This window comes from Macaca mulatta, chromosome 2 (genome assembly GCF_049350105.2).
Source record: "Macaca mulatta isolate MMU2019108-1 chromosome 2, T2T-MMU8v2.0, whole genome shotgun sequence".
Taxonomy (NCBI): Eukaryota; Metazoa; Chordata; class Mammalia; order Primates; family Cercopithecidae; genus Macaca; species Macaca mulatta.
Window position 1 is genome coordinate 16,073,201 of NC_133407.1, and position 27,528 is coordinate 16,100,728.

The 27,528-nt window shown below is 45.2% G+C and overlaps 1 protein-coding gene across 6 annotated transcripts in view; it reads right to left on the minus strand.

Annotated features, from left to right (window-relative positions):
- Nucleotides 1-242: 242 nt before the first annotated feature.
- The window catches only part of CMTM7 (CKLF like MARVEL transmembrane domain containing 7), a 64,362-nt gene continuing 37,076 nt past the window's right edge, over nt 243-27,528 (minus strand). The window contains exons 2-7 of one of the 6 annotated variants that reach the window (XM_077990592.1): nt 17,145-17,327; nt 12,702-12,875; nt 5,513-5,611; nt 2,616-2,697; nt 2,202-2,301; nt 243-825 (exon numbers count right to left, since the gene is read on the minus strand). In XM_077990592.1, coding sequence (XP_077846718.1) covers nt 333-825; nt 2,202-2,301; nt 2,616-2,697; nt 5,513-5,611; nt 12,702-12,875; nt 17,145-17,303 — 1,107 coding nt within the window. In that variant the 5' untranslated portion in view covers nt 17,304-17,327 and the 3' untranslated portion in view covers nt 243-332. 6 annotated transcript variants of the gene reach the window in all.

A 27,528-nucleotide genomic window follows, 5' to 3' on the forward strand; every position in this document is an offset into this window, starting at 1 on the left:
GCTCTAAAGCTCTTTCCAGGAGAAGGAGGACGTTAATATAAATGAGAACCTGCACATTTACCTAAAACTCAGCCCTGCTATACCATCCCCCAAGATGGAGAGAAAACCTGAAGTCCAGCAGTTCAGCAAGGGGCACCCACAGAGCACGGGTGGAGGGCCACGGGCCAGACACAAGCTTGAATGGAAACTGTTTCAGGCCGGGTTTTACGGTCTTCATCTGGTTCAATAAGAAATCCTTGTGCAACTGGCCGAGTCAATATTTTATTAAAAAACGCATAAACATGTGTACAATGGTAACAAAGGCAGAGACGGAGAATAGACGCGAGATCTCCTTAGGGACAGGCTAACCACATAGTGTTTCTACAGGCACGCCTCGCTTCAGGAAAGAGGGTATCTCTAAGACTGGACTGACAAGCTAGATAAATTAGGAGGGGGCTTTGTTTCTTAAGGCGCTTCACTCCCCACTGAGGAGTGAAGTAGAAGGGATTTAGGCAGGAGTATTCACAAACCCCTCCAGTACCTGAGGTGGTTCTAGAAGCAGGAAGGCAGAAAACAGATTTCCCTGGAGGCTGCTTTCCTTTTCCAGAAGGGGAGGAATATTCTCCCCGGAAGGCTGGAGGAAGAGTTTCCGGCTGGCTCAGGAGCTCTGGGAGCTGGCTTCCGGGGAGAGCAGGAAGAGGGGGCAGGCCTTTCTTTCCTGGTTCCCACCAGCCTGACAGGACTTTGGCACAGGAACACAGGTCCACAGGCCTCGCCTGGAGTACACGTCCTCTTTGCAAAGCTCCTGAGGGGCCCAGGGGTTGTGGCCTCATCAGACGGCTGTATCTTGGGAAGGAAATGGCAAAGTCAGGACAGCTTGCCAGGGATGTGGCCCACCCACAAGCCACACTCCACAGGTTTGACTCCAAGTTCTGCTCGGGGGGCACCTCTGTCCTCCACCCAGCGCCGACTTTCACTGAGATGATTCTATTTTTTAAAAATACATTTCCAAACAAGAAAAAAACTTCGGTAGCACAGAGGAGACTCCCATCCCCACGCCCCACACCTCAGTCTTACCTCAGCAGTAACCTCCATAAGCCCTTTAGTTGTTTCTTTTGGTGATTCTTCCATAATTTAAAAACCGACTTATACCAGTATTTATAGATTTATGCTGTTAGACATCACCTATTAACTTCTTTTTCCCCTTACATTCTCTACTTTTAAAAACCATTCTTTTTGTCTTAAACAGCTTTACTGGGATATTTTAATAATTCATATACCATACAATTCTCCCATCTAAAGTGTTTTTCAGTATATTCACAGACTGCGGCAACCACAATTTTAGAACCTTTGCATCACCTCAAAAAGAAACCTCATCCTCATTAGCAGTCACCCCTGAGTCCCCTCCCCCAAGCCCCAGGCTGCCGTAGGTCTACTTTCTGTCTCTATGAATCTGCCTGTTCTAGACAATTTTTATTAGAGAAATCCTACACTCCATGGGCTTAGTGTAGGATTCCATGAGTAATGCCCTCAAACAGGAGGCAAGTTAAATAAACTGCCCAGTCATGCCATGGACTTAATGCTGCAACCCACGGAGCCACTAAGAATTCCTAATGATGCTGGGAAAATGTTTGATAGGTGGCTAAGGAGGAGAAAAAACAGGTTATGAAACAGCACATGAAATTTGATCCTTTTAATAAAAGCAACAGATACGTATTTTTTCAGAGAGAAAATACCAAAAGGATAGATACTCAGTGCTACTTCTGGGTAGTGTGATGACAGATGGCTTTTTCTTAATTTTTTAAAATACATTTTTCTTTTTTTTAGAGACAGAGTCTCACTATGTTGCTCAGGTTGGTCTCAAACTCCTGGGCTCAGGTGATCCTCTTGCCTCAGCCACCTGAGTAGCCGATACTATAGGTACACACCGCTGTCCCTGGCTCAGACGGTTTCTATTAAAAATATGTTTTTATCTGTATTTTCTAAAAACCTACATTTTATTTTTGTCATTAGGAAACTTAAGAAAAAGCTGGCTGGGTGCAGTGGTTCATGTCTATAATCCCAGCACTTTCAGAGGCTGAGGTGGGAGGACTGCTTGAGCCCAGGAGTTTGAGACCAGCCTGGGCAACATGGTGAGACTCCATCTCTTAAAAAAAAAAAAAAAAAAAAAAAATTGAAATTAGGCATGGTGATGCTGCACACATGTAGTTCCAGGTACTCACGAGGCTGCGGTTGAAGGATCACTTGAGGCTGGGAGGCAGAGGCTGCAGTGAGCTCTGATTGCACCACTGCGCCAGCCTGGACAACAGGGCAAAACCCAATCTCAAAAAAAAAAAGAAAAAGAAAAGTAAAGAAAGAGAGAAAGCAAGCAAGCAAGCAAGCAAGCAAGAGAAAAAAGCTTGGCCACCCGAGGCTGAAATGCTAGGGCATCCTTGGATGTGTGGAGATGGGCATGTGAGGGGAGATTCTGGGGCCACATCTCCCCCTTTGCCGGCCCCTGGGCTCTAATACTACTTCTAAAGTCCCCTTGGGACACAGCCTTCTCACCAGCAGGGTTTGTCCCTATGGCTGAAGTCAAGAACAAGCCATCCCCCTGTTCCTGGGAGACCCTCTGTGCACAGATAACCAGAACTCACCTGTGGACTGGGTTACACACGAGATCTTGTAGGACAGCCATACGCTTGCCATGCAGAGGAAGGTGGCCATGAAACCAAAGATCTGCAGTGGAGAGAGGGGAAAGGAAGTTCACGGGCCGTAGGGCCAATTACTCGGGCACTCCTGTCTGCTTCTCATCTCTGCGCTTGTTCCCTTCATGCCTCTGGCCAGACAGGAGCTTGGAGAGTCATCTAACCCAACCACCTCATCCTGGATCAGGTGCAGAGAGGAAGCCCCAAGAGGCCCAGCCGCTGGCCCCGGTCCCCCAGGTTGGGCCAGGTCAGGGCTGGCAGCCAGGCCTCTCGGTCTTTTGGCAGCCTCAGTGCCTGGTTTGGGTTTACATTTACAAGAGAGCTGGGGCTGAGCCAATGGACTTGGATTATCCTAGACCAGTAGAGAAGAAAAGGGTGAAATTTTAACTTGGGCTTAAAAAAGCTGAACGTTCACATGATTTGTGGTGTAGTGGCGTTGTTCGCATTTCATCTGTAATGGTTTTCTGTTCCGTTCTGGCTTTACAGCCGTATAAGAACCAGAAGCTGAGGTCTTTACATCTAGGTTTATGTTTGTACATATTAAACAGTATTAGACTAAACTAAGTTAAGGCAGCACCCTTTCCCTTTTTCAGGGTCATCCGGCGCTCAAGTGTGAGGAAGGCTGACCTAGTCCAGCCCCCTCACTTGTAGATGAGACTCGGGTGCTGGAGAGGAAGAGCACCTGTGGGGAGGCTCATCAAATGGTCGAGGGAGAGGCAGTAGCTTCTTCTGGAATCTCTGGGCTTTGAAGCCTGCAGCCGTTTTCCTTGCTTGTGAACAACACTGGGAGCTGCAGTGGTGAAAACTTACTGACCACTTTACTACATCCCTACCAGGGTGCGAGGCTCTGTGGGTGTATTGATTCCTTTAACCCTCACAACTCAGCTGGGTGGGAGCTACGATTACCCACCCCTGCTCCTCCATTTCACAACTAAAGAAACAGAGGTACAGGCGGTCAACTATTTTGCCAAAGGCCACAGAGCCAGCAAGGGCCAGATATGGGATGGGAGCCCAGGAAGCCTGACTCCAGAGTCTGCGCTCTGCAGTACCCAGTGCCTAGGTATTCTCGGACCCACGCAACAGCCTCCACTTCACTACACCAGCACTGGCGTCCGGTGAGAATGGCACAGGGGCAGGTAAAGGGTAGGATTTTCAACAAGGTTTGGTTTTCTTTTCAAGCCCAGATGCTGCTTTACATAAACAGCTGCCCCCACTTCTTCCCTGGGTTCCTTTTCCTGGGCTCCTTTTGTACCAGTTGTCTGCAGCACATAATTAGCCTATTAAGAGCCTGTCCCGGCCTCCCATTGTCTGTTCTGCACAATTAGCACATTATATACCATCCCAGCCTCCAAGTGTCTGCATTGCATAATTGAACAGTTTATTGTATCGCTACAGAATGCTATTCTAGACTACAATGCCTTGTTTGCTAATTGTTTCATGTGTCTTGTCTCCTAAGCTAGATGACCACTTTCTTATAAGCAGGGACCATATTTGAAAAATTTCTTCTAACTTCCTCATAGCCCAGGTTTGGTCCTAGGCACAAAACAGCATATGATGAATGTTAGCTATAGACATTCCAGGGCTAAACAGTTACGTGCAACCTGAATTACCAAACACAGTGGGAATCTCCCCAAGTGGGCCCGGAAACACAGTGGGCACAGGTCTCCTGCATGCCTCTTCCAGCACCCTGCACTGTAGCTGGGCAGGTGTTAAGCTGCAGGGGGCAACCATCCCTCTCTTCAGAGAGGGCAGAGAGAGGGGGCAGAGGGGTGGGGCGGTGGGCTGTGGGAGGGCCATGTGGAGCATCAGTGTTGGGAGGTTTGGCCACCCTCTACAGTGACCTTCTGCCCCCATGCTGACCTTCAGAGGACAGACTCCATCCCTCAGTGGAATTCCAGGAGCCAACCCACTCCCAGGCCAAAGTCTGGAAAGTTTTGGTAATATGTGTAAGTGAAAGACAATGAATGTCACATACAGAAAGAGCTTTTCTTTTTCTCTTTTTCTTTTTTTAAGACACGGGGTCTCAGTATGTTGTCCAGACCAGACTCGAATTCCCGGGTACAGGCATTCCTCCCGAGGGCCTGGGACTACAGGTGCATGCTACCACGTCTGGCTTCAGAGAGCTTTTCGTAAAACTCATTTTTAAAATCTTGTCTACTCATCAGTGAAGCCAATCAGTGTTGGCCCACAGGTCACTGAACTATAAACAGCTAAATCAGAAATCAGATGACAGGAATCTATGACTCTTTAAAAAATAGTATATACATCTGTATGTATATACATATATATGTATGTATATATCTCACAGGACTGTAGTTTTGTATATTTCCATCTGCTTCTATTTATGGCTATCAGATGGATCAATTTTTGCCTCTGAAAGATACAGGAGTATTATTTCCTGGCCTGCATACTGTTAAAAATCAGGAATGGCAAAGCTCAGGCTCATGGCATGTATCTCTAACTGATCACAGTACATTTCCCACTGGGCCCAAAAGAGGCCCCAGAATCTGTCTCCGCACAGTGTTGAGGCATCCAACGAGCAAATGATCAGAGTGGGTGTGTGAATTAAAACCCGCTTGGCCCCCTGATTTCAGTAGTGGCTGTAAGAGAGAGTGGCCTGGGCTGCTGGGGCTCTGTGAATTTGCCGGCAGCCCTGACAATCCACCTTCTGGGACTGGACGCCTCTGCTTAAGGCTCTTTGAAGAGAGCTGATGACTGGATCAAGGTAGGTGTTGATTCTATGAAAGGAATGCCCCAGAAACCAAACCCTTCTCTTCCCCCATCAGGAAGAAAATGAGCATTTTAAATATGAATTCATTCCTAAAGGCTCCCCAAAACGTCCTCACCGCTCCGGCTACCAGTCCGCTCTGATTGTAACTCTTGGAAGCTGCCACGATGGAGGCGATGAGGAGGAGCAGGGTACCGATTAAATAGTGCAGAAGTTCCTGGGGGCAGAAACAAAGCAAAGAAGTGGGTAGGGTGGTCCATTCCTGGTTCGGGAAGAGCAACTGGGCATCAGAAGAGATGAAAAGAAAGGGAGAGAGTGACGCTTCCTCTTCTCCCTTGCAACACACAGATGGGATGAGCAATGCAGCTCGCAGGCAGCCAACGTGGGGGCTGAACAGGAAGAGGCCAAGCAAGACAGAAGTGATGCCGGGCAGGTGGGAAGGGAAGAGGACAGAGAGAAAGGAAGCTTCTAGTGTGAGCAGAGATAGCCACTAAGGACTCCTCTACTCCTGAGAGCAATATGTGGACAGTGCCTTCACCTTTGGCTAAAGCTACTAAAAGGCAAACGAGCTTCTTGCAACTTCCTGGCTGGAGAGTTTAAAGAAAGCTCCAGCTCTGAGAAGCACAGTGCCTTAAAGAGATATTTGCCTTTCTCTTCTGCTTCAGAGGAAGTTCTGGGCTAACAATATGCTGGTCTCGTGTGACTGACTGGAGTGTCTGCCCACTATGTGAACGGCCCCGAGTGTGGACCTGAGAGGTGTTCATTCCCGGGGCCTGTCAGACTCAGACTCTAGAATGAGGTCAGTGGCACTTCCGTGACGTGCCTGTGGATGTGTGGTGGGAGCTGGTTTTCTCACTCCTGAGCCTTCCTGCCCCCTCCTTTTTTTTTTTTTTTTTTTCAGTCGTTCCCTCTTCTCTTTTCTCCAGAAGAGTGCCCTCCCGGCCAAGCTCTGCCGATGAATCCACTGGCGGGACTAGTTCCACCTCTGCTTCTTGCCTTGGCCCATGGGCTGTGTATCTCCACCCCACTCACTCATCATGATTAATCAGCATCCTTGCAGGCCCTGGATGAGACCAGGCCTTTCAGTAGCGAGGGAAAGCTTCCGCCTCACCCTCTCTCTTCCCCATTAAACATCAGATCAGAGAAGAACTGAGGCTGGCGGCCACTTCCAGTGCTTGCCCTGAATCCAGGGTGCATCCATTTTCAGTTGTCTTCAATGAGAATTTAGAAATCATTCCTTCATGAAGTTTTGTCCCTTAGGGCAGGCAGCTATTAAATTTTGGAAAAGCATTCCAATTTAAAGCTGTAGCTCCTCTCAAAGCTATGTACAATCAAAGACCCTGGTTTCTCCCTTAGTGACTAGAAAGGAATATCACAAGATAGATCACAGAGATTTTAACTAAAGAGCAGATGAGTAACTGCAAGTTCCCCACCTCCAAGATTCTCACCTATTAAGACAGAGGAGGATGACACGGGGCAGAGAAAACCTACTTGAGAGAATCCTAACCGGAAGTACCTACACAGTAACCAGAAATGTGTGGCTCAGTCTGTCCTTCCAACTTTCACTCCCCACGCAGCCCACTCTTGTGCTTGTCGCTGAGCTTCTGTTCTCTCCTTTGCTTGTTCAGTATCTGCATCAGGTAAGCCCCGGAGGAATTTGTTTTCAAAAGAAGCAGAAAAAATGCCATAGCTTTGAAAGGGTCCTTAGAACTTAGAAACACAAAGGAAATTTCTCTCAAGATAACAGTGGGTAATATGTTAAGTGTGAACAATTAAACAATCTAATCAAGATGCAGAGGTGGTCAGATTGGATTAAAAAAACAAAACAAAACAAGATATAACTACAGTATGTGCTGTCTATGGGACAGAGACTTTATATTCAAAGATAAGGATATGGCATGCAAACGACAACCAAAACAAAGCCGGGGTGTCTGTACTGCATCAGACAAAATAGAATCGAACACAAAAAAAGTTACTAGAAATAAAGAGGGACATTTTATAATAATGAAAAGCTGAATCCATAAGGAAGATACAACAATTATAAACATATATACACCTAATAAAAGAGCCAAAGCACATGAAGGGAAAAATGAAAAAAACGAAGGAGAAAAACAGACAATTCAAAAATAATAGTTGCAGAATTCAATATCCCTCCTTTCAGCAATGTATGGAACAACCAGGAAGAAGGTCAACAAGGAAACAGAAGATTCAAACGCCACCATAAAATGACCAGACCTAAAAATCCTGTATAAAAACTCTATCCAACAAAAGTATAATATGCAAATATACAACGTATAAAAGTACATCCTTCTCAGACGTACACAGAACGTTGTCCAGGACAGACCACATATCAGACCATAAAACAAACTTCAATAAAGGTAGAAGGACTACAAAATATGTTCTCTGAACACAATGGAATCAAATTAGAAATCAAGAGCAAAGGGAAATCAGGGAAATATATAGAGATTAAACAACATATTCCTAAATAATGAATGGATCAAAGAAAAAAAATCATAAGAGAAATTAGAAAATACCTGGAAATGAATGAAAATGAAGACATACTAAAATTATGGAATACAAGTAAAACAGTTATCAGGGGGAGATTTATAGCTGTAAATGCCAATATTAAAGGAGAAGGAAGGTCTCAAATTAGATGACCTTCCACATCATCTTAGTCTGTTTTGCATTATTTTAATAAAGGAATACCCACGGCTGGGTAATAAATAAAGAAAAGATGTTTATTTGGCTCATGGTTCTGCAGGCTGTATAAGAAGCATGGCACCTGCATCTGCTTCTGGTGAGGGCTTCAGGGAGCTTCTATTTCCTGAAGCAAAGGTGAAGGTGAGCAGGCATCACACAGCAAGAGGAAGGAAGCAAGAGAGAGAGGGGAAAAAGGTGCCAGCCTCTCTTTAACAATCAGTTCTCATGGGAACTAACACAGCAAGAACTCACTTATTACCACTAGAACAGCACCAAGTCATTCATAAGGGATCTGCCCCCATGATCCAAACACCTCCCACTACGCCCTACCTCCAATACTGGGAATCAAATTTTAACATGAGATTTGGAGGGGACAGATATCCAAACTATATTATACATTAAGACACTAGGAAAAGAAAATCAAACTAAACCTAAGGCAAGCAGAAGAAAGAAAATAATAAAGATTAAAGCAAAATTTATTAAGGTAATAGGAAAACAATTAAAAAAATCAATGAAACCAAAAACTGGTTCTTGAAAAGATCAACAAGATTGACAAATCTTTAGCTAGACTGATCAGAGAAAGAGAGAGAGAGAGAAGATGCAAATGAAAGAGGAAACATTACTACTGCACTTACAGAAATAAAAAGGATATAAGAAATATAATAAATAATTGCATGCCAATAAATTCAATGACTTAGATGAAATGGACAAATTCCTAGACATATATACTACTAAAATTGACTCTAGAATAAATGACACAATCTGAAAAGATGGTAAAATTAGAGTTTGAATTAACAATAAAAAAAATTACCCAGACCCAGATGGTACCACTGCTGAATTCTACCAAATATTTAAGGAATAATTAATACCAATTCTGCACAAACTCTTTCAAAAGATAAAAGAGGAGGAAATATTTCCTAAATTATTCTGTGAGGTCAGTATTACCTTGATACCACAACCAGATGGACATCAGAAAAAAAGAGAACTACAGACCAATATGTCTTTTAAATACAGATGCAAAAAATCCTCAACAAAATATTAGCAAACTGAACATACTAGCATATAAAATGGGTTATACATTACAGCCAAATGGAATTCACCCCAGGAATGCAAGGTTCGTTCAACATATACAAACAAATCAGGCCAGGTGTGAGGGCTCATGCCTGTAATCCCCACACTTTTGGAGGCTGAGGAAGGAGGATCACTTGAGCCCAGGAGTTCAAGACCAGCCTGGGCAACATAAGGAGACCTCATCTCTACCAAAAACAAACAAAAAAATTAGCCAGGCATGGTGGTGCACACCTGTGGTCCCAGCTACTCAGGAGGCTGAGGTGGGAGGATCGCTTGAGCCTGAGAAATAAAGGCTGCAGTGAGCCGTAATTATACCACTGCACTCCAGCCTGGATGACAGACCAAGATCCTGTTTAAAAAAAACAGAAACAAAAAAACGAAAAACAATGTAAGACACCATATTAATAATGGGAGAAAAACTCAGCACCTCAGTAGATATGGAAAAAGCATTTGGCAAAATCTAAGACTCTTTTATGATAAAAACACTCAACAAAGTAGTGCTAGAAGGGAACTTCCTCAACCTGATAAAGGGCTTCTACAAAACACTCACACCCAATGTTATATTTAGTGATGAAAGAAGGAATGCTTTCCTCCTAACATCAGGAAAAAGATAATGATGGCTGCTCTGCCATTTCTATTCAATATTTGTCTAATTTATTCAACTAATTTCTTGCAATAAAGCAAGACAATGTTATGGCATCCAGATTATAAAGGAAGAAGTAAAAATATCTCTATTTGCAGATCCTGTTTATAGAATATCCTATGGAATCCACTAAAAATATATTAGAAAAACATATTAGAACTACTAAGTAGTTTAGCACAGTTGAGGACACAAATCAATATGCAAAAAGTAACTGGACTCCTGTGCACTTGCAATGAACAATCTGGAAATAAAATTAGGAAAAAAATCCATTTAAAATTGCATCAAAAATAATAAAATACTTTGACACAAATTTAATTTTAAAAGTTCAGGCCAGGCACAGTGGCTCATGCCTGTAGTCCCAGTATCTTGGGAGGCTGAGGCAAGAGGATTGCTTGAGCCCAGGAGTTTGAGGATGCAGGGAGCTATGATCTTGCCACTGCACTCCAGTCTGGGTAACAGCAAGATCCTGTTTCAAACAAAACACAAAAAACACTTTTACTCTGAAAACTACAAAACATTGAAAGAAATAAAAGATTATCTTAAAAAATGGAAAAACTTCCCATGTTCATGGATCATAAGACTTAATATTATTAGGAGAGCAATATTCTCCAAATTGATCTATGGATTCAACATAATTCCTATTATAATCCCAGCTGATTTTTGCAGAAATTGAAAACCTGATTCTAAAATTCATATGGAATTGTAACGATCCAAATCAATCCTAAAAAAGAAGAACAAATTGGGAGGCTGCATATTTCCTAGTTTTACAACTACAAGGCTAGTTTTACAACTACAAGGCTACAATAACCAAAATAGTGTGATAATGGCATAAAGATAGACATATGGATCAATGGAATAGAATTGAGAGTCCAGAAATAAATCCATGTATTTAATGTTCAACTGATTTCAACAAGGGTGCTAATACCATTCAATGGAGGAAAGAATAGTCTTTTCAACATATGGTGTTGGGATAATTCGATATCTACATGCAACAGAATGAAATGAATCTTTACCTCACACCCTACGCAAAAAACATTAACTCAAAATGGATCAAATACTTAAATATATGAACTAAAACTACAAAACTCTTGGAAGAAAACATAGTAGTACATTTTCACAATTTGAATTTGGCAATGGCTTCTTATATATAAGAAAAGCGTGAGCTTAAAAAAATAGATAAACTGAATTTATCAAAATTAAAAACTTGTGCTTTAAAGGACACCATCAAAAAAGTGAAAAACAACAGAACGGGAGAAAATATTTTCAAGTCATATAGCTGATAAGGGACTTTTATCCAGACTATAGGAAGAATTCTCACAACTCAATAATGAAAAGACAAATTACCTAATTAAAAAATAGGCAAAGGACTCAAATAGACATTTCTTCAAAGAAAATATACAAATGGCCAAAAGCACATGAAAAGATGATTAACATCATTACTCATTGGAGAACCGAAAATCAAAACCACAGGAAATAACACTTTACACTCACTAGAATGGCTGGAATCAGACAGTCAGATAATAAGTGTTGGCAAGGATGTGGTGAAACTGGAACCTTCATACACTCCTGGTGGGAATGTAAAAGTGCAGCCACTCTGGCATACAGTCTGGCAGTTCCTCAAACAATTAAACACAAAGCAACCATATGACTCAGCAATTCCACTCCTAGATATATACCAAAGAAAAATGAAAATATGTCATTTTTCTTACATATGAATGTTCATAGCAGCATTATTCATAATAGCCAAAAGGTAAAAACAACCTAAAGGTCCACTGATGATGAATGAAAAACAAAATGCAGTCTGATCTATCCACACAATGGAATAATATTTGGTTATAAAAAGGGCTGGCATGGTGGCTCATGCCTGTAATCCTAGCACTTTGGGAGGCCAAGGTGGGAGGATTGTTTAAGGCCAGGAGTTTGAGATTGGCCTGGGCAACACAGTGAAACCTCATCTCTGTAAAAAATGCGAAAACTAGCCAGGTGTGGTGGCATGCACCTGTAGTCCCAGCTACTTGGGAGGCTGAGGTGGGAAGATCACTTGAGCCTGGGAGGTTGAGGCCACAGTGAGTCGTGGTCACGTCACTGCACTCTAGCCTGGTGACAGAGTGAGACCCTGTCTCTAAAAAGAAAAAAAGGAATGAAATAGTGATACATGCTACAACATGGATGAACCATGAAAACATTCTGCTAAGTGGAAGATGCCAGTTACAAAAGACCACAAATACAATTCCATTTACATGAAATGTCCAGAGCAGAAAAATTTTAGAGACAGAAGATTAGTGATTGCTTAGGACCGGAGGGATGAGTGTTAGGGTGGTGACAGCTAAAACATATGGAATTTCTTTCTGAAATGATGAAAATGTTCTAAAGATGACTGTAGTAATGGTCGTACAACTCTGGAAATATACTAAACTCCATTGAATTGTACCCTTGAAATGGGTGAACAACACAGCATGTGAACTGCATCTCAATGAAACTTAAAAAAATAATACAGTGGGAAGAAAAAGTCTGGCAATTTCTGACTGTCTCTTCAGCCCCTACTAGTCCCTTTTAGCCAGAAAATCTTATCATTCGATCCTCACAACAGCATCAATACCCTTCCTTCCATGTTCCTTTTCTCAACTCATACACCCACAGCCATTCTCTGTTGCTTGAGAAAATAAGCACGAGGCAATAGTCACAGCCTTCTTGTAGCTGGAAAGTGAGTTTTAAAAACCAGCAGGACATCAGGCAGAGATGTTCACCAAACAATAGGAAATTCAGGGCAGAGGCAGCAAAGAATGGTTAAAGAGGTGAGATGGGCAGACGGGAAAAACTCCGTCAGGTCTCAGTACGCCAGCTAACATCCTGACTTGTGCATGAGGAGGACAGGGCCAGGCCACTCTCTTACCGACAAGGGCCAGCTGATACAGGTGAGCACGCGGTAGAAGCGGAACAGGTGGACCAGGTAAAAGGCGAGGATCATTATCAAGTCGCAAATGGTGACCACTTCAAAGTAGCTGTAGGCACTGTAGTTGGTCCACGGGGAGCTCCGCACGCAGATGAAGGCAATCAGCAGGGTGACCTGCCACATAAATAGAGACATCAGAGAAATGCTTGCCCAAGACGGGCACCCAGGGAATAAACAATGGAAAACAAACCAAGCATCCCCCAGCAGTCCCAAATTGAAGAACTGCTATTAATACAACTCAGGTTATTTCCACACAAACTGGCTGGAAGGTTGGAAGGTGCAACTTCATGTGGTACACACTTTGAAAACTACACACTGGCTGTGAACACTGATGACGGCAGAGACTGACTTTGTCCTCTCTGAAGTTTGTTAGATTGTGCTGGCAGGAAGCCCCCTCAGAAGCAGCAGGAAAACAGTAAAATATAAAAGCAGAACCATCCCTTTCATCCGCTGGATATCCACAGAGCAAAGAAGACAGCGTGATGGTGACCTGGGGTTTACACATTAGGTCCAATTGTATGAAGTTGCCAATATTTGATGGTTTTCGACCTACAAAGATGGCAATTCATACCTTACAGCTATCAACTGACAGATAACAAGTTACCATTTACTGAAATCTGACGTACATGATCTCACTAAGGCCATGCAGAACCCTGCCAGGTAGACAAAATCATCCCCGTGTTCATAAGGGTAGACTGAGGCATGCAGGTTCAATCTCAGTCCAAGGCTATCTGGCTTGTAAGCAGGAGAAGTGGGATTTGAATCCAGATCTGTCTGACTCTAAGGACCATGTTCCTCCACGTCAGATGGAGTTCTACCTCCCAAAAGTGTAAGCTCTCATCATAACAAGCCGAGAAAGGTGGACGGGTTCTCAACCCTGCGGGAATCCTGTTTAAGAGATAAGGCTGCTCGCCATCATGGCATGTGGTGAGAGCTCACTAAGAAATATCGCAGCACGAGTGAACATGCTTAACAGCCCACTACTGGATTAATAATCAGATGAAATATTATTAGCAATGCATGAGTACAAGAGAGTAGAATGAGTAAGAGTCAGAGCTTCTGTGAAGGCCACTCAAAGAGAAAACCTGTCTACTCCATGTACAGGACAAACCAGTAACACACAGGGTTCAATGTGTGTAAAATCTTAGAATCTATTTTATTTATTTATTTGTTTATTTTTTTGTTTGTTTGTTTTTTTGAGATAGGGTCTGGCTCTGTCTCTCAGACTGGAGTGCAGTGAACCAATCTCAGCTCACTGAGACCTCTGCCTCCTGGGCTCAAGCCATCCTTCCACCCTAGCTTCTCAAGTAGCTAGGATTATAGGCGTGTGCCATCATGCCTAGCTGATTTTTGTATTTTTAGTAGAGACGGGGTTTTGCCATGTGGCCCAGGCTGGTCTCAAACTCCTGAGCTCAAGCAGTCCGCCCGCCTTGGCCTCCCAAAGTGCTGGGATTATGGACGTAAGCCATTGTTTCCAGCCAGGAATCTATTTAAAATGCACAACCAACTTAGGAAAACGATTATTTTATACTGCCTCTTTCCTATAGAGGAGTGTTTTTTTTTGTTTTTTTTTTTCCTTTGACATGGAGTCTCGCTGTGTCGCCCAGGCTGGAGTGCAGTAGCATGATCTTGGCTCACTGCAACCTCTGCCTACAAGGTACAAGTGATTCTTGCCTCAGCCTCCCGAGTAGCTGGGACTACAGGCATGCAACACCATGCCCAGCTAATTTTTGCATTTTTAGTAGAGACGGGGTTTCACCATGTTGGCCAGAATGGTCTTAAACTCCTGAACTCAAGTGATCCGCCTGCCCCAGCTCCCCAAAGTCGCTGTGATTACAGGCGTGAGCCACCACGCCTGGCCAGAGCAGTGATTCTTAAAGTGTGTGTGTGCGTGTGTGTGTGTGTGAAGGGGTATGTGAATGGGTGTGCGATTTTGTGTCCTGTGAGACATTTGGCAATGTGTGGATATATTTTTGGTTTACACAATTTGCGGGGATGGGGGTTGCTACTGGCATTTAGTAGGTAGAGGCCCAGGGTGCTGCTAAACACCCTGCAATAAATAGGAGAGCTCCCATAGTAAAGAATTACCCAGCTCCAGCCCCAAATGTGGCCCCTCAACTACAATACTATTGTTGAAAAACTGCTGTAGAAAATGTCAGTCTACAATGAGAATTAAATCACAAAATGGGGCCTGGTGCAGTAGCTCACGCCTGCAATCCCAGCACTTTGGGAGGCCGAGGCGGGTGGATCACCTGAAGCCAGGAATTTGAGAAGCCTGGGCAACAAGCAAGACCCTGTCTCTACAAAAAATACAAAAATTAGCTGGGCGTGGTGGCGTGTACCTGTGGTCTCAGCGACTTGGGAGGCTGAGGTGGGAGGATGAATTGAGCCTAGGAGGTCGAGGTTGCAGTGAGCTATTATTATGTCACTGCAGTCCAGCCTGCAAGACAGAGTGAGAGTGCGTCTCTAAAAAATCAAAATCAAATCAAATCACAAAATGGATCTAACTCCAGTTAAAACAGTTGATGCTGAAATGCTCCTAGTTTCTAAAGCCCCTTGTGGCTAGCCCGCTACCAAGATCCTCAGCAACAGGTACAACAGCTAAAAGAGGACTCTCAGCCAGAAGCCTGAAGTGGGCATGGAGAGTGCTCTGCTTACCAGATCAAAACAGAAGAGTGTGGCTCTGACACGAAGAGTCCCTCAACATTTGTGTATTTCCCTTTGCTAATGAGCAACGCCAAGGGTTTTCATTTTTTCGGTTCCTCTGAAGGTAGCCAGCCATGGTGATATAATGATTCACACCTCTGCCTTACTCAGAAGTGTGCATGATCGCCAGGGCTTTGCTGCTACATCAGTCTTACTTCCAGGCCACACCTACACGGGGAAGTCTAGGGGTCTTCCCAGCCCCACACTGACCTCCTCATGAACTCAAGAAGTATTATTCAAGGCATGACTGAAAATGTAGATAATGTGCAATTATGCAGTGTGATTCCTAGGTAAAGAGGCAATTTTGCATCTAGTTTAATGCAGAGATTAAAATAATTTTCCAACTCTTCGTTGAAGACAAAGTTAGCTCTTTATCATGGTGACACAGGGATGTGGAAGTTTCCCAGAGCACAAAAGGGGCCTGTGCAGGTCTCCCCGCTCCGAGCTTCCAGGGCTGAGTACTGTGTGACAGGAAGTGCATTCCTGCTCTGTTAGAAACATCTCAAACCTCCGTGGGAAACGTGCTCATGAAATAACACTTCCTGAATTCGGTTCACTTGGCCTATGGCCGTCTACCATATGCCTTTCTTTAGGAAAGCCCAATTTTAGAAAATCTAATTTAGCCAGAGTATGGTGTGTGCTTATGCATGCTCCTAAAAGCTTCCTTTTTGCCCAGGGATTCATTCATTCCAAGTTTAAATAGCGAGCATCTTAGCCAGCACATTAAATTTAAAAAAAAAAAAAATTCACTGACATCAAACTTTTCAGAAATCCTTCTAAAGCCAGTAGGTAACTTCTGCAAATGCTGGGGCCCCCTGAATTATTTAGAGGCTTAATTCCTGGGTGTCAAAATAATCTGTACAACAACCCCCTCCCATGACATGAGTTTACCATATAACAAACCTACATGTGTACCCCTGAACTTAATATACAAGTTGAAAAAAAAGGAAAGGTGAAGTAGAAGAAAGAACAAGACGGCCGGGCGCATTGGCTCAAGCCTGTAATCCCAGCACTTTGGGAGGCCGAGACGGGCGGATCACGAGGTCAGGAGATCGAGACCATCCTGGCTAACACGGTGAAACCCCCTCTCTACTAAAAAATACAAAAAACTAGCCGGGCGAGGTGTCGGGCGCCTGTAGTCCCAGCTACTCGGGAGGCTGAGGCAGGAGAATGGCGTAAACCCGGGAGGTGGAGCTTGCAGTGAGCTGAGATCCGGCCACTGCACTCCAGCCTGGGCGACAAAGAGAGACTCCGGCTCAAAAAAAAAAAAAAAAAAAAAAAAAAGAACAAGACAACAGTGGGGAAAAGGCGCTGGGGTGTTTATCCCTGCCCTCCTCCCGCCAGCTCTACCCCTCTCAGGTGTCTTCATGTTCCCAGTTAGAAAAGCAAATGAACGGCCGGGCGCGGCGGTTCACGCCTGTAATCCCAGCACTTTGGGAGGCCGAGGTGGGTGGATCACGAGGTCAGGAGATCGAGACCATCCTGGCTAATACGGCGAAATCCCGTCTCTACTAAAAACATAAAAAATTAGCCGGGCGTAGTGGCGGGCGCCTGTAGTCCCAGCTACTCAGGAGGCTGAGGCAGGAGAATGGCGTGAACCCCGGCCTGGGCGAAAGAGCAAGGTTTCCGTCTCGGGGGGGGGTGGGGGGGAAAAAAAAGGCACATGAACAGACATGCCTGAATTGAGAGACGACTGGAGGTCGGGGTTCCGACTTGAGGACCGAGTGAAGCAGCTGGGAGGCTCCCGGAAGACGATGTTTCTGTGTAGAGTGACTTCAAAGTGATGCTGTCCAAAGGGTTCACTTGTCTCTTAAGGTGCCTTCTAGCTCCTCTCATAATGGTTTCTTATTTTATATTGAACTGTCATAAAAATAAAATATCTAACATAAATGTCCAGGAGTTTATTTCATTTATTTTATTTTTTTGAGATGGTGTCTCACTCTGTCGCTAGGCAGGAGTGCAGTGGCAACATCTTGGCTCACTGCAATCTCCAACTCCCTGATTCAAGGGATTCTCCTGCCTCAGCTTCACGAGTAGCTGGGATTACAGGCATGTGCCACCACGCCCGGCTAATTTTTGTATTTTTAGTAGAGACAGAGTTTCACCATGTTGGCCAGGAGGGTCTCGATCTCCTGACCTCGTGATCTGCATGCCTTGGCCTCCCAAAGTGTTGGGATTACAGGTGTGAGTCACCGAGCCCGGCCTGTTTTTTTCTTTTGAGACAGAGTCTTGCTCCAGGCTGAAGTGCAGTGGCGCAATCTCCACTCACTGCAACCTCTGCCTCCTGGGTTCAAGTGATTCTCCTGCCTCAGCTTCTCGAGTAGCTGGGACTACAGGTTTGTACCACCACGGCCAGCTAATTTTTGTATTTTCAGTAGAGACAGGGTTTCACCATATTTGTCAGGCTGGTCTTAAACTCCTGACCTCAAGTGATCCACACACCTCAGCCTCCCAAAGTGCTAGGATTACAGGTGTGAGCCACGGTGCCCAGCCATGTCCAGGGGTTTAAAAGTAACACTGCAAGAGCCCTCAACTCAAAGCAAGGGTCCCACAGACCAGCCATGACACCACAGAGTCACTGGAATTAGAATTCCAGATTAAAAACATCACTCCCCGAAACCCGTGTCCTTTCTGACTCCATTCTGTCAGAATTCTTACTAGAAAGAAGAGATTATTTTTTTGAAGGAGCAGAGGGTTTAAATTTCACAAGAGATGAAGCAAGCTGACATGATCTGAGAAAGTGACGGTCCCCTGAGGACTCTGGAACCAAACTAGTCTGGTTGCAGCTTGAGTGTACACCCGCAGCCAGCCAGGTGCCAGAAAGTTTGCCCAGGTTCTCAGCCTGGCTGAGTATCCTCCCAGAAAGAAACGAGATTTTGATGTCTAAGATGAAAAACTCTAGAGAAAACTCAAGAGGCAGTTTTCAAGAGATGCCTGCTTCTGAGCTGGGCTGGGGAGGTGTCTGGTGGTCTCAGGACCCTGTCTCCTGCCACCCATGCTGGGGAACATTTCCTCAGCAGACCTGAGCCCTCGTGCCTCTGCCAACTCTGGTCCACTGAGTGTGCCTGTGTCTGGCTAACGATGCCACCCAGACACCTTTTGTTTTGGAAGCCCTGGGCTGCATGCTGGTAGGTCATCCAACCCCACTCTCCCTGCATCTGACCTTGGAATGAAACTTCAGTGAGAGAAGGCAGGAGGCGGAGAAGTAACTGATGAAAGCCAACATCAAAAGTCTCAGACCCAACTCTAAGAGGCTTTCCAGGAAATCCCCAGGATATGAAAGCCAGGCTTGTTCAGAAAGTCAGAGATGCGGATGAGGATGCAGTGCCTGGAACCTGCATTTGTAAATGCAAGTGGGCCCATAAATGACTGCTTGGCAGTGGCACACAGGAAGAGGAATGTGGTATGCTCCCAACTTTGGCTGAATTTTGCACTGAGTGTAAGGAGATTTACCCGTGCCTCCCTGTTAAAGTCATCATCATCTAATAGCCTTTGTGCAATCTCATTAACACCCACTGGCTGAGAAACCTGCCCCGTGGCTTCCTCTAGGTCCTGTCTCACTCACCAACATCAGAATCTTGCCCCAGGGTCTGCCCATGGCCCTATCCTCCCCCAAAACAAAACATAGTTCTGTTTTGTATCTACAAATGAAAATGCCATAGAAACCCGAGGGAGGGAGAATAATCTAGGAAACATGTCAGGGGTCCTGAGCTCTAGGACTTGGGCAGGTCAGTGATGCACCACTGGTTTCTGAATGTAACTGCACAGCAGAGTCACCTGTTTACAGCATACCGAAAACCAGATTCTATGTTGGTCCACGCTGGCGTTAATTCTGGAAGGACATAAGAATCTGGTAACAGCACTTGCCTCTGGGGAGGGGAAGTGATATGTAGTAGTTTTAAAAATCCACTTATTTTGTTTTCTTACATTGTAAGAATCACATATTAAGTTTCAAAAAAGCAGTTTTAAAATAACACATCTTAGAGATCTTTAATGTCATGCAAATATAATTTTACCTTTTTCTTTTCATTGGCTATATACTATTCCCCAGTACGGCAGTGGCTTTATTTAACCCAGGGTTTCTCAACCTTGGCATTACTGACATTGGGGGCTGGGTAATTCTTTGTTGTAGGTGGCTGTCCTATAGGTTGTCTTATCACAGCATCCTGGCCTTTACCTACGAGATACCAGCCTTTACCCACTCACCACTTGCAACAATCAACAATGTCTCCAGACATTGCCATAGGTCCCCTGGGGGGCAAAATTGCCTCTGGTTGAGGAGACCGACTTAATCTTTTATTGGTGGGCATTTAGCACATCTCCAGTTTTTCATTAATACAAACAACCTGGCAAAGCATTAGACGTACTTCTTGGTAACTGTATGAATATTTCTTTTTTTTTCTCTTTTTTTTTTTTGAGATGGAGTCTCTCTCAGTCACCCAGGCTGGAGTGCAGTGGTGCAAGCTCCGCTCACTGCAAGCTCCGCCTCCCAGGTTCACGCCATTCTCCTGCCTCAGCCTCCCGAGTAGCTGGGACTGCAGGCGCCCGCCACCACGCCTGGCTACTTTTTTGTATTTTTAGTAGAAATGGGGTTTCACCGTGTTGGCCAGGATGTCTCAATCTCCTGACCTCATGATCTGCCTGCCTCCGCCTCCCAAAAGTGCTGGGATTACAGGTATGAGCCATGGCGCCCGGTCTCTGTATGAATATTTCTGATAGATTCCTAGAAGTGAAATTACTGAGTGAAAGCATATGCACATTTAAAATTTTGTTGTTTGTTACCAAAATGTTATCCAAAAGAGATACCTGTCTCCCTCCACAGGGAATCTTGCCAACACAGATGAATAGTATTTAAAAAGAATGGAAATAATACCTTATTTGAATTTTCATTTCCTTAATTACTAGTGGATTAGATATCGTTTCATATGTTTATTGGCTACTGCCTTTTCATGTTCTTGGCTTAATTTTCTATTGCTTCTATTTTTATTATGAATTCAAAGAACTCTTTATATTCTAAATACTAACTTACTTAGTCTCTTATAGATACTGCAAATATATTCTCTCCATTTCTCATTTGCCTTTATTTTTAGTCTTTTGTTTGACTAAAGTTAAAAGTTTTTATACAGTCAAATCTATGCATCAGTTTTTATAGTTTCTGGGTTTTGTGTCTTGTTCTCTATCTCAAAATTATTAAAAAAAAAAAAAAAAAGGCTGGGTGCAGTAGGTGTAATCTCAGTGTTTTGGGAGGCCAAGACAGGCAGGAGGATAACTTGAAGCCAGGAGTTCGAGACCAGCCTTGGCAACATAGTGAGACCCACATCTCTACAAAAAAAATTTTTTAATTGGCCAGACCTGGTGGTATGCACCTGTAGTCCCAGCTACTCAGGAGGCCAAGGCAGGAGGATCACTTGAGCCTAGGAGTTAGAGGCTGCAGTAAGCTGTGGTTGGGCCACTGCACTCCAGCCTGGGTGACAAAGTGAGAACCTAACTCATAAATAAATAAAATAGTCTCCTACATTAAAAATAAATATTTGCTGCCTTTAAAAATATACATACAATTTTTAGCTCTTTAATCATCTGGGATTTATTTTATTATTATTATTACTATTATTATTATTATTTTTTGAGATGGAGCTTCACTCTTGTTGCCCAGGCTGGAGTTCAATGGCGTGATCTCGGCTCACTGCAACCTCTGCCTCCCAGGTTCAAGCAATTCTCCCACTTCAGCCTCCCAAGTAGCTGGGATTACAGGTGCCCACCACCATGTCCAGATATTTTTTTTGTATTTTAGTAGAGACAGGGTTTCACCATGTTGACCAGGCTGGTCTCAAACTCCTGACCTCAGGTGATCCACCCACCTCGGCCTCCCAAAGTGCTAGAATTACAGGTGTGAGCCACTGTGCCCCGCCTGGGATCTATTTTTGTAGATGGCATGAACTAGAGCATATAGTAGGGTTCTGACTGTATCCAGTCAGTCAGTCGACTGTATTAACCTATCTACTGGACAGCTCATTCTTTCCCCATTGGTTGAAATGCCACCATTAATAAAAACTTCTATCCACTGTCCAATCCACTGTCCACACAGCAATCATCATCAACTTTAGAACACCTTAAAGTCTTAATGTAAAACCCTTCGATAGTCCCGTGCTCTTGAGTCAGTTTCAGCATCCTCTAATGAGGCCCAGTGGAGCTGCAGGTTCGGATCCCAGCTACCTCTGCTTCTCTAAACACATTGGGTTCCTAGAGTTCCTCACACCCTGCCCCTCAGGAAGGTCTCGAATATTCTCTTAGGGTACCTTTGCAACCTGTACTATATCTGTGTTTGTTGGTTAACTTGTTTACTGCTAACCTCGCCACCTAGGATGCAAGCTCCACGAGTACAGGGACCCTGTTGGTTTCACTTGTATCCTTTATGTGTCCTGCACATAGTAGGTGCTCAGTTCAACACTGGGTGAATGAATGGTTCCTGGGCTCATCCCGCCATCCTCTATGACAGCTCCATGACACTCTGTTGCATTTAAAAAGCCTACCTCCCTCCTTCACTGGTCTGTAGGACTTTAGGAGAGAACTGTGCTGTGTTTTTGCCAAACATCAATTATGGACCCAGCACAAGGTCCCTTGTGACTAGGAGAGGAGGTGATTTTGGAGGCTGCCCTCAGAGCCTCTTTCCACTTGGTAGAATGTACTCATCAAATGCCCCCAGAGGGTGCCATTCAGGCTCTCCAGGCAGACTACCCAGGGTGTGGGTATGATGTAGGGATTCAGGTTCCAGATTCTTGGCTAGTGATGGGGCCAGAACATTCTCTGCTTGTTATTCAAGCCAGGCCATGTTCTCTTCATCCCTAACCGATTTCTCACAACAGGTGCAGCCCAGACAGATGGCCTGTACCCCAATCACATCACTGAGTCACCACTGTACTTCACTGGCAAAAGGTCTTCAGGATCACATTTAGAAAGATCGGGCTGGGGCCAGGCGCAGTGGCTCACACCTGTAATCCCAGCACTTTGGGAGGCCGAGGCAGGTGAATCATGAGGTCAGGAGATCGAGACCATCCTGGCTAACACGGTGAAACCCCGTCTCTACTAAAGAATACAAAAAATTAGCCGGGCATAGTGGTGAGCGCCTGTAGTCCCAGCTACTCGGGAGGCTGAGGCAGGAGAATGGCGTGAACCCAGGAGGCGGATCTTGCAGTGAGCCGAGATTGTGCCACTGCACTCCAGCCTGGGTGACAGAGCGAAAAAAAAAAAAAAAAAAAAGATCGGGCTGGAAAGCTCAACTTGTCAAAAATGTCACTGTGTCCAAAAGGGCAAGAAGCACCATTGACACTTATTGTGTAGCAAACCTGGTGGTTTGGTGCTTGTGTTGAACTGAACTGAAATCACAAATTTTGGTTTGCAACAAGCAATGGTTTTTCTCTAGCTTGTTTCTCTTTCGGTGTCTGACACAATTTCCTGGTTTCTTTTGGGGCTGACTAAATTTCAAGACAGCAATAAGAGCATTTTCTGCCGCTCACTCTTGTCATCACTGCAGGAGGACATGCTTCTTTAGACGGGCATGAGAGCGAAAGGACGGGGCTGTGGACGGCCATCTCCACAAGAAAATCCCTGGAGGGGTAGGTCATCAAAGGGAACCAAGGGCAGCAGACACAATGTGGGGATGCCACAGGGCATTGAGGATTGAACCCCAAAGAGAAGGGTATCTGCTATGGCTATCAGCATGAATCCTAGGATGACAAGAAGAGCAAAAGTAATCACTAACCCTGATTGTACGCTCACCGTGCACCAAGCTCTATGTGCCTTACATCTGTGTGCCATCATATCCTCACAAGCTTACAAGGTAGGCACTATTACTGTCCTCACTGTATCAAACGGAAGGTGAGACACAGAGACATTGAGTTATTTGAGGTGATCATACAACTAGTGCATCCAGAGCCAGAGCTGGGACCCAGGCAGCCCAGCTCAGCAGGCACCCTCTTCAGGGCTGCTGCCTCTTGTTGCCATAGCAATGATGTCCCTCGCCATAGAGGCTGTGGCTCCAAAGGGTACCCCGGCCTCACCACTGGTTATTGACATGTGGTCACCAAAAGTGAACAGCATAGCGAGGAATGGGCAGGGAAAATGTCTGGGGGTCAGGGCCATGGGAATCCCCAGGGGCAAAGGAAGCACTAGCTGAGGCAGGGCGGAAGGTATGGAAGGCCAGGGAGTGATTTGGGAAGCCCATGGTGGGAGGAGGCAAGTGGAGCGGCAATCATCTACGGAATACCTGCTAGATACCAGGCAGCGCAATGCTGGTACATTTAATCCTCACAACTGTGGCCAGGTGGCACTCTGCCCAATTCCCAGATCTAAAGAAAGTGAGGACCAAGGGCAGGTCACTTGCCCAAGGAAGATCACCTAGATGGCAAGTGGTGGAACCAAGAAGCAAATCCAGGTCAATCTGAATCCAAGGCTCATAAGAGGGAGCACATCCCAGAGGGAGGCCTCAAGAAGTGAACTTGGGCTGAAACAACTCAGTGGTTTGAGCTTGTACCCACGCCCAGGGTAGGGGGTGTCTCCTCTGAAGTCAGCAATGTTGACTGGGCTGGTCTCGAACTCCTGGCTTCAAGTTATCTGCCCACCTCAGCCTCCCAAAGTGCTGGGATTATAGGCGTGAGTCACCGTGCCCGGACTAAAATTTTTTTTTTTTTCCAGACAAAGTCTTGCTCTGTCGCCCAGGCTGGAATGCAGTGGCGCAATCTTGGCTCACTGCAAGCTCCGCCTCCCGGGTTCACGCCATTCTCCTGCCTCAGCCTCATGTAGCTAGGACTATAGGGGCCCACCACCACGCCTGGCTAATTTTTTGTATTTTTAATAGAGACGAGGTTTCACCATGTTGGCCAGGATGGTCTCGATCTCCTGACCTCATGATTCACCTGCCTCGGACTCCCAAAGTGCTGGGATTACAGGCATGAGCCACCGCACCCGGCCCCTAAAATTTTTAACTAAGTTCATCACAACAGTCCTAGGGGGTAAGTACTACTATCATCTTTTCATGTAGAAACTGAGGCACAGAAGGTCAAGTAACTTGCTCAAAGTCACACAGCCAGGTTAAGGAGCCAGGCCTGGGACCACGGCCTGCAGCTGCAGAGTCCCTATTCCTAACCACTACGCTGCTCCATTACAGGCTGCACTTGCTTGTATACAGAGCCCCCTGTCCCAGCTTCTGGCCTCTGTTTTCAGTCAAGGGCCTAAGTCCTGTCCCACCTGGGAGTGAGCACTGAGAGCTAGGTGACAGAAGGAAAGTCCGTAGTTTAACACTGCCTCAGATTCCCTCACACTGGCCAGCAGGGCTCTGGGACTCCAACTCACAAGGCTCAGCCCATTAGATAGGTTGCTCATGTCAAGTCTCTTGCTTTAATAAAAGTGTTACTCTAGTTATAGGATCAATACTTGCTCACTGTAGAAATTAATTCAGGCAGGTGTCTATTTAAGAAAACAAAAACTGGCCGGGCGCGGTGGCTCAAGCCTGTAATCCCAGCACTTTGGGAGGCCGAGACGGGCGGATCACGAGGTCAGGAGATCGAGACCATCCTGGCTAACACAGTGAAACCCCGTCTCCACTAAAAATACAAAAAAATTAGCCGGGCGTGGTGGCGGCGCCTGTAGTCCCAGCTACTCGGGAGGCTGAGGCAGGAGAATGGCGGGAACCCGGGAGGCGGAGCTTGCAGTGAGCCGAGATCGCGCCACTGCACTCCAGTCTGGGCGACAGAGCGAGACTCCGCCTCAAAAAAAAAAAAAAAAAAAAAAGAAAACAAAAATTACCCATAATGCTACCCCTCAGAGATAACCACCTCCTCTGGCATTGCGAGGTATTTCTTTCCATGTATGTATGTTTCAAGCACATATGTGCTATTTCCTCTTTTCAAAAACGGATCATACTGTACACATAGTTTTATCCTCTGCCTCTTAAAAAGATATTTTCTCATTTGCAGACGCCACTCATTCAATTCAATCCCCTTATCACTGCCCAGGAAGTTGTATATTTTACCTGTCTGCTTACTGTCTGTCACCCCAGAATGTGAGTCCTGTGATGATCTGTTGTGTTCACTGTTGTTTTACCAGTGCCAGAAACCTTGAATGGTATATTGGTTCTCCATAGATATCTGCTGAATAAGTGATTGAATGAACAAATGCAATTTTATATCCTTTTTCTGAGGGCCTTCTGTAGCCCAGGCATTGTGCTGGGCCACGTTCTTACTCCATCTCCACGTACTGTCTAGAGGAGAGGTGAGTAAAGAAACACAAAACCATCACCCTGGTGCGAAGTCTTCTCTCTAACATGTGGGATGAGAGCAGCACGGTCACTCTCTCCTGTCCATCCTGAAACAAGTAGGGGCTTTACACTCAGAAGCAAAGGGTCATCAGGAGCGCTGTGTCACACACACACACACACACACACACACACACACACACTCAGATCAGGGCAGAATGATGCTTCAGTTGGAGACAAGCAGCCTACTAAACGCACATCCCATCGAGGCTGCCTCTGATGACTGCATCATCAACTATGTGCACAGTCTGACCTTGTGTGCACACAGCAGGGACTACATGGATTCCCTGTTTTGTCCCTAGTGCCCAGCACATAGTAGGCTGTCAATAAGTCATGTAGAACTGAATCTGGGGTTGAATCGAATTCTCAACAGTAAAAATGGCCAGCAGGCTGAGCGCGGGCTCTTTGGGGTTTGTAATAGGGAGTAGCCCTGAACACATGTGCTTTTATTTATTTTATTTTATTTTTTTTGAGATGGAGTCTTGCTCTGTCACCCAGGCTGGAGTGTAGTGGCACAATCTCGGCTCACTGCAAGTTCCGCCTCCCATGTTCACACCATTCTCCTGCCTCAGCCTCCCGAGAAGCTGGGACTACAGGCGCCCCCCACCATGCCCGGCTAATTTTTTGTATTTTTAGTAGAGATGGGGTTTCACCGTGTTAGCCAGGATGGTCTCGATCTTCTGACCTCATGATCCGCCTGCCTCGGCCTCCCAAAGTGCTGGGATTACAGGCGTGAGCCACCGCGCCTGGCTGCTCACATGTGCTTTTATAAAGGCATCAGCAGAATGGGGACTGCCTGAAAAGGCACCGCCATGACAAGCAGGCATGCTGGCCAGCAGTTTAGACACATACTGTAATGATTGCAGATGAGATGAAACAACGCAGGATCTGCTTCACAACAATATGGGAGCAAACGAGTACGATGGATCTTTGGGTGGGGGGGTGACAGAAATGTCAAAAATTGGATTGTGGTGATGGCTGCACAGCTCTGTCAGTTTACTAAAAATCACTGAATTGCACACACTTAAAAAGAATGACTCTTTTGATATTAATTTGTATCTCAATAAAGCTGTTAAACAATAATATGGCAGTGAAACCACAGCTCCACAAGGACTGACCATGAGTTGGTGACTGTTGCAGTCGGGTGACAGGTACACAAGTGTTCACTGTGCTATTCTCTCTACTTTTGTGCATGGCTGAAATTTTCCATAAAAAATGTTTTAAAAATACACTGCTCCAGCCAGCCGTGGTGGCTCATGCCTGTAATGCCAGCACTTTGGGAGGCCAAGGCAGGTGGATCACTTGAGGTCAGGAGTTTGAGACCAGCCTAGTTGACATGGTGAAACCCTGTCTCTACCAAAACATAAAAATTAGCTAGGTATGGTGACACACGCCTGTAGTCCCAGCTACTCGGGAGGCTGAGGTGGGAGGATCACTTGCACCTGGGAGGTGGAGGCTACAGTGAGCCGAGATCATGCCACTGCACTCCAACTTGGGTGACAGAGTGAAACCCTGTCTCAAAAAATAAATTAAAAAAAAATACACTGCTCAATAAGCTTAGAGAAAGAATTAACAGTCATTAAGACAAAAGAGGGGAGGGGGAAAAAAGGATTCAGATTTGCAGTCATCACTCTTCCCCTAAAGGCGTGAGAGGAAGTTGTGAATTTATTCTTTTCATTTTTAAAACTATAAAATAATAATTCTGTTTAATAAGCAATTTGAGCAGTGTGATACACAATAGGGCTTCACCCA